This window comes from Microtus oregoni, unplaced genomic scaffold (assembly GCF_018167655.1).
Source record: "Microtus oregoni isolate MIOR12 unplaced genomic scaffold, Mior012 000193F_ref0000305, whole genome shotgun sequence".
Classification (NCBI taxonomy): domain Eukaryota; kingdom Metazoa; phylum Chordata; class Mammalia; order Rodentia; family Cricetidae; genus Microtus; species Microtus oregoni.
In genome coordinates, this window is record NW_024544852.1 from 281,574 (window position 1) to 292,876 (window position 11,303).

Below are 11,303 nucleotides of genomic sequence, written 5' to 3' on the forward strand. Positions count from 1 at the left end.
TTACCCTGAGACACTGTACTGGCACTGCTAGCTTATAGGCAAGAGACAGCCACCAAAGTCAAGGGCTCAGTAATAGTACAAAAAAATAACAAGAGTAAGTTCACTGCTTTTTCTTACTAGGTTTGAAACATAATAGTCAATGCTATAAAACGAGGAAGTGTCACATAAGAACTGTTAACCCTACAGCAAATACAACTTGTAAAGACTCCATACATTTTATATACATAAACATTAACTGGGGCTTGGTCTATGGGATTCTTGGCCCCTCATGTCTGAGGCCTCCAATTCCTGGGTTGGGTTGGGGGTAGCAGGTTGTGGGTGAACAGTTATCTCTAAGGAACTGGGGCTCCTGGTATCCTCATCACCTGGCAAGCTCTGCTCAAAAGGCACTGATAGGTCCAGGTATACCTGTTGGTAGAAAAGGTCATAGGACTATGTTAGTATGCATCCCCTTGATCCCATGGCCATCTATGTTCAGGCTGGCCCTTGAAGGCCAACCCCATTACTGGAACTTGGAGGAGCAGCCCGCCCAGGAATCAAAGAAGGCAGAGAGGGCAGGACTGAGTGGTACTTACGTGGGTTGATGTCACAGTGAGGATGCCATCTAAACTCTCTACCAGAAGCTTGAAGGTGGGCCTCTGTGAAGGCACTGCATGCCAACATTCCCGCATGATCCCATACCTGTGGCAAATATGACTGTGGTTTCTTGGCCTGTTGTCCATCCCTGCCTCACCCAAGGCTACCAGCCTCCTATCAGGAGCCCTGGTAGGAAACCAGCCACTCCCAGGGACTAGTTAGAGGAGTGCGTAAGGAATGCTTTGCTCACAGGTCATGTGTGCAGTTGGCAGGCTTGTGCATGCGGTAGCCATCTTTCAATAGTTTGAAAAGCTCTTCCACTGGGATGCCAGGATATGGTGTGCCCCCCAGTGTAAAGATCTCCCAGAGCAGGACTCCAAAGGACCACCTGTATGGAAGTGAGGGCAGAGGCCTGTTAACAGTTTTACAACAGGACAGGTTACCAATGGGCAAGGAGGGGTGTGTGGATGAGAGGCATGGCAGGGCTATGCTGTTGTCTCAAATGAGACAGAATACAGCCTAAAGGCTGTGATAGGTGTGACTTGGGTCTTGCTATCCCCATCCTATGTTAGGACACATACACATCACTCTGGTGGGTGTAGACTCCGTCAAACAGGGACTCTGGTGCCATCCACTTCACAGGTAGCCGGCCCTAGGCAGAGGGAGAGTTGTTGGCTGTCAGGTGTCCCCTGGTGGAGCAGAGCACCCCAACCACCCTGAAATGGGGCTCACATCTGTGGTCTTCTTGTAGCATTCCAGATTGTGCACATCACGGGCCAGGCCAAAATCTGCAATCTTCATCACATTGTCCTCAGTCACCAACACGTTTCTGGCAGCCAAGTCTCTGTGAATACACTGAGGAGGCAGGAAAGGAACCTGTGCTAAACTGACACCTCCCTAGCCTAAGCAAGCTTGACATCCACTCTTCCACTCAGAAAGACCCTACCTCGCCTGTGCCCCAGCTCTGCTCACCTTCTGAGAAGCCAGGTACTCCATACCTCGGGCCACCTGATAGGCATAGGACACTAGATCTTTGCGGCTAAGCTGTTTTTCTGGCAGCCTGGAGGCACCATAGTATTCCATGCTTAGGGGCCTTTGTGCCCGCAGGAGCTCCCGGAGGTTACCCTTGGCGGCATACTCCATCAGCACATACAATGGCCCTGGAAGCACAGATACCTCGGAGATGTTGTGTGACTCAGGGGTCCCAATCTAACTGTCCACCCACCTGCTGTACTTACCACCCTGTGTGCAGGCCCCCAGCAGGTTGATAATGTTCTTGTGCTTGCCAATAGCTTTCATCATCTCCATCTCAGACACCAGGTCCAACAAGTCCTGGTCACTGGCATCATCTGTGTTGAAAGTGGGACTGTCAGGTGGTGGTCCTGCAGCCCCCACTGCCCTGTACTACTTCTCTCCCTCCTCACCTTTCAGCATTTTCACAGCCACAGTGACAGGCTTGACAGTGTTGTCCATGTTAAAGCCAACAGCCTCTGCCATAAAAACCTGGCCAAAGCAGCCTTCTCCTAGAGAATTACCAAGTGTCAGCCTGTCCGAAGAAGCAGAGGCAGTGAGTATGTGCCCAGGACCCCCAGCCCTCATGGCCCTCTGCCACTGCATCCATAGCTGGCAATTGGGCTCTTGCTCATGAAGACAGAGTAACCCGAGTCTCACCCTGGACCCCACCTCCAACAGACCTCTGCCTGGTAGCCATCTAGCCCCCAGCCACAGAACCTCCTCCAAGTATACATAAAACCCCACCAGCACTGACCGAGTTCTAGATATTTCCCACTTTGGGTCGGCTGGCAGCTCAAGCTCAGAAATACTGGCCGTTACAGTATGTTCTCTTGAAACTGGGTGGACGATGTGGACCAAGGGTATATCAGAGTTCATGGAGGTCACCTGCTTGGATCATTGGGGATAGGTTGGTGCCAGACAATGGATGCTGGGCATTGGGAAAGGTTGAGGTGGTGTAACTTCCAGGAGTAGCAAGGTCAAGTCCATGTGAGGCAGTATGTAGGGCCAAGAAGAGGGATGCTCAAACAGTGGTTACTGAAGACTCAAAGTTGTTTTGAGTAATGTGGGATCCATGTGGAGAATAGGAATAGGGAAGGGTCAGCTCATCTGACTGCAGAGAAATGAGTACCAAGCAGGCCTCAGGTACTGCTGGGACTTTAGGAGGTTCAAGGTACAACAGAGAGATCAAAACTTGGTATCTACTTTCAGTTACCTGTTGCTCAGGTGTGAAGCAGAAGCTATTGTCAACATTGGGAGACCTCAGGTTCTCTCTCGAGACTCTACGCAGGTAGCAGAGTGTCACAGTTGCAGTCACGATTAAGATGGAGAAGCCCACCCAGAAGCTGATGGTGCCTGCAGATGACCTGCCAGCCGCACTACTCTCTGCCAGCTCTCTCTCAGCTGCAAAGACATAAATGTTGGGGCCTCATCCAGCCTTGTGGGACTTCCCATTGCCCTGAGCTCTAGGTACCTGTTGGGGAGCAAAGCTACTGGGATACTCAGAGTTTGGTGACCTACATCCCCAACTCATATTGGTAGTCCAAAACATCTATGAGTCAGCAGGGACCAGACTCAGGAGAGAAGCCTGGCAGAGCCAGAAGCATCCACACCACCACCAAGGCTCCCAGGAGATCCCAGAGCCTCAAGGCTAGACTGTGGAAATCCAACTAGAGGATTGTGGGGGAGGCCTTTGCAAGATCAAGACAAGGCAGGGTGACACTCCCATACCAAGCACAAGGCCAGGGTGATTACCACAGGATGGACTGCAGTAAGTCATAAGTGCACCCCTGCTGTCCCTGTCCCTGGCGGCTTTGTTATGTTCTGAGCTAGCACCATAAGAGGACAGATGGAGCAACAGCACCAGCACCAGCACCACCAGCAGCAGCAGCAGCAACAAATACCTGGCAATACCTCCAGCCATGCAGAGTGATGGGAAAATCCAAAATAATTGCCTGCCAGACAGGTGTACTCCCCTGAGTCCTCAAAGGTGATATTGCGCAAAGACAGAACTTCTAGCTCCTTGTTGCTTGTGTTAATGCCTGATGTCTACAAAGAGAGAACAGAAATCAACAGGCAAGCACCAGCACATCCCTTTGGGTACCACAGCACAGGCCACACGGAGATGATCAGACAGGCTTCAAGGAAAATGCCACCTCTGCTACCACCTTGACAGCTACAGCTCTACCACTGCAATGGATACCCTCTACATCCTGAACCAAGGCACGGAGCCTGAAACCAGTCCCTCTATTGGTGGATAGTTCCCTGTCCCAAGGTAAGCATCGGGCACTTGGGCAGCATGGTGCCACAAAGAAGCAACATGCAGAGATAGTACAGAAAAAAAGATGGGCAGACAGATGTATGGAGAGAAAACCAGAGGAAATCAGTGTCAGCCAGAGAATGGTGGGAAGTCGATGTTCTGAAGCAGCACAGGGTTCTGAAAACTTCTAAGCAAGAGAACAGCACAGACCTGAGGGGCTTTGAAGGAGGTAGGAAGTCAGTGCTGGCTGGGAGCTACCAGTATTATCAAGGCATCAGAAACAGAAGATGAGTCAGAGGTGGGTCAGTTATCACCTACTTGAGGACTGTGAACATACCACCAAAATGCCTTCTCAGCCATGCTCATGAAATTGATGGCTCAACAAATGTACTTGCCCCATCCCATTCTGACACACTGAAAGATAAAGGTGTGCATCTGCCTTCAGATTGTCACTGATCCAGGATATCTCTAGAAGACAATGAGGACAAGACAGGGCAAGGGAGATGCCAAAGAATGGGTTGGGGGAGGAAGCACTGGAAAGCTGCCTGAAGCAAGGCACATAATGGCAGTGGTGGGAGTGGTTTCAAAGACTGGCCTCCTTCATGTCCACTCTCCCTACACACACACACACACACACACACACAGAGAGAGAGAGAAACACACAGGAGAGAGAAACACACAGACAAAGAGAGAGAAACACACACAGAGAGAGAAAGAGAGCACACACACACAGAAAAACAGACAAAGAGAGAAAACACACACACACACACACACAGAGAGAGAGAGAGAGAGGGGGGGGGGGAGGGAACCCATACTCTTCAAATCTTCATCCCAAGGGTCATATCACATCAGCCTGTGCTCACAAAACCACACACCCACAGTGGGAGCTACACTGGACATGGCCCTAGTGGTCTCTCTCAACAGCCAGGATACCAACTCCTGCCAAGACCTGTTCTTCTCTCCATCAGACCTCCAAGTCTCTCTTTCCTGTGTTGCAAAGCCCAAACTCTCTCTCTCGTGGCCCCCACCTGAGGCTATGAAGCAAAGCTACAGGCAGAGGGAGGCAGGAAGAGTCCGTCAAGGCAGGGTGGGGCTAGAGCTACAGTGAAGGCAGCTGGAGAGTGGACAGCCAGTACTCTGACGTCAGAGGGTACTAGTACAGCAGACATCCCCCTGAGCCACCACAGCTATCGCCCAGAGAAGCCTTCTGTAGGCCCAAGCCTCAGAGCAAACAGGGAAACAAGTCCTATGGGAGGGCACAAGTAACGCAGAGCCTGCCTGGAGCTCAGAACAGGTGATCAGTTCTGAGACTCAGGTGCCCCTTCCCAGAAACCCCAACACGTGGGTCCCAGTCCCAAGGTATTCCTCAGCCGAAGAGGGACTTAAGGACCAGGGCAAGGCACTTCCAGCTAACCCATCCACCCAACCAGCTGCCAACAACAGAGCCCACCTTGAGTACGATGACATAGGGCTTGCCATCCGGACCTGTCTTGCTGCCATTCACCTCAACATGCTTCAGCCACTGGATGTGTGGTTGGGCATCACTGTACACCTTGCAGTGGAACTCTACATCACTTCCTAGGGTGGCTGTCTGGTTTTCTGGCAGCCCAGCCTGCAAAATGGGCCGATGTGGGAAGCGCTCTGGAAGACACAGACAGTCGGTGCAGTGGGTCCAATGGCCTGAGGCTGACCTGCTTTAGTCACCCAGCCTGGCTCTTACCCAGTACATCCAGTGTGTAAGTCTGCTGGATGCTCCCAAACTTGTTCTGAACCACGCAGGTATAGTAGCCACTATCAGAAGGCACCACACTTTCCATGACCAGGCTCCAGTGCCGGTGCCTAAGCTGCAGGGAAAGTTAGTAGGTGAGTGACTGTGGATGCCCAAAAATGTGAGCCTGTTTTCATCCTGACAGATAGTTAGGCTATGCAAACATACTTCTGCTCTTTCTTTTGTAATATAAGGTTACCTAGGAAGTGACTGCTTTCAGGATACTTGGTCTAGAGTGGCTTCTCTACTTAAACAACAAAAAGCTAATGACTTGATACCTCAAAGTGTTAAAGTAATTAACTGTTGTACCTGTAGTTTGTATCAAGTTAAGAAAGACTTTTGTTGCCTTTTTCTCCTTTTGTATTTGGATATAAACATATAAGGAAAACTAAACAGGGAAAATTTCAGTATTCACTGGAATGCCCTCTTGGTACTTTTCTATGGTTTCAGTTTTATTACTTTTCACTTTACTTCTATTTCTAAAATCTCATGCCCCTACCCTGGCAAGAGGTATTTTTGTCGAGGCTGGTCTATGACAAATGATATGGGCTATACCCTCTGTATCCAGGCCCTACCTATCTGTGCCCCTTTCCCAGACTTACCTTGATGCCCCCCATGCGATGCTCCCCTCTGAATTCCTTGCCATTCTTCAGCCAGGAGATGGAGGGGGTGGGGTTGCCAGCAGCTGCACAGTGGAAGCGTACCGTGCTGGTGGCTGGCACAGCCAGCAGTTTCATATCCATACGGTCTGGCCGAGTCCAGTAAGGGGCCCCTGATGGCAGAAATGCTCATAACAGCACGATCAGTACACCCTTGCAAAGCTCCCCTACCAGCACACCCTCAAGCCTCATCCCTCATCTGTATTGAGACTCCTTTGCTTTGTCTGAACACTGCATCCACAGCTGTCCTACTCTCAGTCTTGGGCTATTCTCTTCTCTCCATCTGAGGCAGGCTCACAGGTGTAGGGACCCAGGAAGTAGAACCCAGTAGGATGTAGATCCTGGGAGGCAACTAGGCCAGGTCATTCCACCAGTACACCAAACCTGAGTCAGCCTGTACAGTGCCCAGTGAAGGCAGGTACCCTTCAGGTCATGCTTCTCCTCCACTGAGTTCCCTCCTTCCTCTTGGTTGGGTGGAGGATGCTGTGGTGGACTATCAATTTAAGATGTGTTACATCTTTATATGTTGTGGAACAATTGTTTCATGATGTAAAGATGTATTTCACTCTTTTATTTGCTTAACTTGGTGAAGCTGTGTTACTCTGTCTGGTCTAATAAAGAGCTAAATGACCAATAGCAGGGCAAGAGAGGGAAATAGGCAGGCTCACAGGCAGAGAGGAGAAAGAGAAGGAGAAAGTTTAAGAAGGAACAAGAAAAGAAAGAGGAGGATGCAAAGACCCAGTCACCCAGCTACACAGTCAGCCACAAAGTAAGAAGTAAAGAAAGGTATATAGAATAGAGAAAGATAAAACCCCAGAAGCAAAGTGTAGATGGGATAATGTAAGTTAAGAAGAGTTGGCTAGAAATAAGCCACGTCAAGGTCATACAATCATAAGTAATATGTGTCCATGTGTTTATTTGGGAGCTGGGCGGTGGGCTCCCAAAGAGTAGAACAAAAACAACCAGCAACAGGATGCCATATGTTTGGACTCATGAGGAAGCTGAGGGAGGCAACAAATTTCCAAAACAGAGAACACAGGCCGGGGCAGGGTCTTCCACAGTGACTCAATCAGAGGGCCCTATGCATCTCTGGGAGGAGGAACTGACATGTGAAATAGGAGAAAAGTGTGCAGACACTGGAGAGGTGTCCCTCCTAGCTCCGAATTGCCCCTCCAGGCTCCAAATTTGGCCAGTAGGCTTGAGAGAAGAGTGCCACAATGGGAGACTACAGCAACTTAATGGTGCCCAATGCCAGGTAAGGTCAAGAAAGTGACCCTTCAGGCACTTTACCTAAGTGTTTATGGTGCAAAAACACTAAATACAACCTGGGAAGTCCAGGATGACAGAAGAAAACAGGAAATTACAAACACATTGGTAATTGTTGGGGCAGAAGCTAGAGATCAACTGGGTTAGAAATTCTGCTCTGAACAACCTGATAGCCAAAGTTGAAAGGGAGAATGAGAAACTGACCCACTTCTCAGGACTACTACCTTTTTTTGGCTTCAGTCCTAGAATCTAAGCCCATTTTTATGAGGGTTGTGAAACCTCAAACAAGTCCCTATACCTGCTCTCTTCACCCGCACACACTCATAAGACTCATTACCCTGTTTTCCCATTAAGTTTGTCTCTCTGATTCCTCTCAGACCCTTGTCCACTCTACCCCAGAAGGTTCTAGGTAGTCTGAGGACTCAGTTAACACCAGCCTAGTCTCAAAGTCATAACCATTCCACATACGATGTCTGGACCCATGATGTGTTCTCTCTCTCTCTCCTCTCTCTCTCTCTCTCTGCCCAGACCCTGAATTTCCTGTAAACAACTTGTTATGCTTGCAGCTGCTCTGACTGAGCAAAACAACTTGTTTTTACTGTGTTTGTAGTTGCTCTGAACATGAGACCCTCAGGAGTTCCTGATGGCAGGAGAGTGGTTTCTGGTGGGTTTGCCTGGGGCATGGCTATCAGTTAATGAGCCATATATAAGTGGTTCTGGTACACAAAAAAGGGGCATTCTTGTTTCAAGGATGACCCATGGCTCTGTGTGTCTTTGTGTGTTTAAATCTTCAGGCCCTTGCCTGGCTCATGGATGGTCCTTTAGTGCAGGCTCCACAATACAGGTGCAGTATAATAGTACACGTAGTACTACAGATGGTACCCCCCCCCTCTCTCTCTCCCGCAATGGTTCTAGGCCATACCATGGGCACTGCCATGTGCCCTCATATACTCACACCAAATCTATGATGCCCCCTTTACAATGTATGCCTCAGCATGGCACTGCTCCCCTCCTGCTGGTCTGCAGCAACAGCCACTAGTCCTGTGAATCTGCTGTGGGACAATGGTTTCTACCCTGTCACCTGTATTTTAATAAAATGCTGATTGGCCAGTAGCCAGGAAGGAAGTATAGGCAGAACAACTGGACAGGAAGTAGAGGTGGGTCAATGAGAACAGAATTCTGGGAAGAGGAAAGCTCTTTCTGCCATCCTGGCCCTGCCACAAGATGCAAGATGTGAATGCCTCTCTGTAAATGGTACTGAGCCATGTGGCTAACACAGATAAGAATAATGGGCTAATATAAGTTCTGAGTTAATAAGAAGCCTGAGCTAATGGGCCAATCAATTTATTAACTAATGTAGACCTCTGTTTGATTTCTTTGGGACTTAACGATTGTGGGAACCAGGCAGGAAAGAAACCCAGACAACATGAATCCCTGGATCTATGTACTCATCAGTGGCAACCTGAGCTCTTTGCCTGGTTTACTTATGTTCCTTCCCACCAGAACTTACCAAAATTCCTGCCGAGTAGCCCTGCCTCCTCACTGCCCCTGGGGCACTGTCTACCTGTAGCAGTGCCCCTTAACAACAAGACTACAGGAAGGAAGCAGCCTGATCCTGACCAGCTCAGTATGCCTAGGCTCTGATCTTACCTGTGTCTTCAGCCACGTTCTCACCATCTTCTTCATCTCCTGAGGATGGAGCATCTGCAATAGTTATAAGCAAGCAGTGGTCCTGTGACACTCCTACATCCAGAGACCTGCTGCTCCCTATTTTGAGAGTACACTGCTCTCCATCTTTAGGGACCACTGCTTCCTGCCTTTGCAAGGCCATTCATTCAAATAGCACAGAATTGGGGGCACCCCCTGTGATGTGGAGAACTAAGCCAGCAACACTCTTGAGCCAGGGATACTGGAACCATGCTGCCTAGGACTGCCCTGACCTCCCTAGCTATGCAGCTGCTCAACACAGTTGTCAGCCCCAGCCACCAAGAACTTACCTGTCACATGCACAGTGAAGTGGCACAGGACATCCTGAGTGAGCTGCTGCTGGCACGTGTAGACCCCGGCATCATCATGGGAGATGTTCAGCACTTGTAACCTCTGGGGCCCCACCAGGATGCGGTGGGAAGCTATCAGCTGGGTGTCATCCTTAGACCAGACAGTGCAGCCTGTGCCGGCACCTCTAGGCACAGAGCACAACAGCTCCATGGTGTCCCCGCAGCCAAAGACCACTTGCTCTTGCTGGTTAGGCTCAGGGCCTGGGGCCTCTGTGGATGAAATGGAAAGCTGTGAAACAGATTCTTCAAAGTAGCATGCTGAAGGCCCATACTTTGCTTTGCAAACTAGCAAAGCTATGGCAGGCAAGTGAGGGGCATGCTTCTGGGGCTTGGGGTTCTGCCAGACAATGTTCAAACCAGGAGTGGGCAGACTATTTTAGTAAGAGCCCAGGGGTGTCAGTACCTCAACTCTGTTTGTGGTGTGTGTTAAGGTTTCTGTCTCTGTCCTGGAACAGGAAGCTGTCTTCCAGGGATGATATGGAAGAGACACAGCTGCTTAGGACCAGCCTAGATTGGATTCACACATTCGAGGGTAGGAGCGTGATGATTAGAATTATTAAGCAAAGAGAAACAGAGATGAGAGAGAAATAAAAGATAAAACACAGAACTGCATCAGGAGGGAAATTTAGTGAATACTGAGCCACCCCTTTATTTTCCATATATCTTTTCATACCCCACTCCAAAGAGGTAAAGGAGGAGGCAACAGACTTCATCAACATCACAAAACAAATAAACAGAGCACCTCTGATCTTTGGTCAAGATGAAGCTGATACACCTCTGTACTTAAAATACCAATTAACCACTCTAGGGCAGGACCACTTGTTTTGTAGTCACTTTTGTCAACAACTTTGAAAAAGCAAAACAAGCCCCAACTCTCTGACCTCTAATCAAGGTGGAATGGACTCACATCTGTGTGCCCTGACACACAGCAGCACTCCTAGTAGCTGAAAGACCTGAAAATGTCAAGAAGGGTGGGGGCAGCTCTATGGTACACACCTGCCTGGAATGTCTGAAGCTTTGAACTCCTACACCTGGGGTTCCCGTTTCACAAATGAGGACCATGGTTTGGCTAGGGGAAGTCAGGGGGGCCATGTGAGCCAATTGGAGCTAGAATCAAAGTCCAGTGGAACAATCACCCATCCTGAGAGTTAAGAAACTGGAGTTCTTGGATGGTTAGACACAGGTAGCCATACATCTCTCCCCTACCCAAATGGTGCCCAGCTCATGAGGAGACCCAAAGGCCTCACACCTAGGGACACACCACCAGCTGGTTATCACACCCAGATTTCCCTGCTAGGACCTAACAATGACCATCACAGGCACAGATGGGCTCGGGGTCCAGGACAGGGGCAGGTAATCCTGCTGGTCAGACCTCCTTCCTTAGATTCAGATGGACTGGTTAACATGTCACTTGCCATTCTGCAGATGCATAGCCTACATTCAATGCCCAAATGTCCATTCAAACTAAACCAGTACCAGTTCTGCCCATCCCAGAGTCATCCCACCAAGATTCCAACAGCCGGAGAGACTGTCCTCAAAAGTATCCATGAAGCTTGTGTCCCATGGAGCCAGGCAGATTTTGTTTGTCCCTGAGTGGGCCTCACAGTAAAGGATCTTCTATCCTGACCTCCAGTTCTCCTACTGCCATGTCCTATGGAGGCAATCCAAGGCTGGAAGCTTCCTGAGGCACCAAAGAAGACCAAGAA

General features: G+C 49.5%; 1 protein-coding gene across 1 annotated transcript; it reads right to left on the bottom strand.

The window, feature by feature from the left end:
* Window positions 1–266: 266 nt before the first annotated feature.
* Window positions 267–9,796, bottom strand: LOC121445462 (fibroblast growth factor receptor 3-like). The gene is given in 17 exon segments (XM_041647604.1): window positions 267–327; window positions 329–408; window positions 576–681; window positions 827–964; window positions 1,158–1,228; window positions 1,309–1,431; window positions 1,549–1,736; window positions 1,815–1,925; window positions 2,001–2,122; window positions 2,345–2,478; window positions 2,804–2,991; window positions 3,492–3,636; window positions 5,298–5,488; window positions 5,568–5,691; window positions 6,218–6,402; window positions 9,191–9,244; window positions 9,538–9,796. Coding segments are annotated over 17 exon segments (2,232 nt in total). The 5' UTR covers window positions 9,749–9,796.
* Window positions 9,797–11,303: the final 1,507 nt, after the last annotated feature.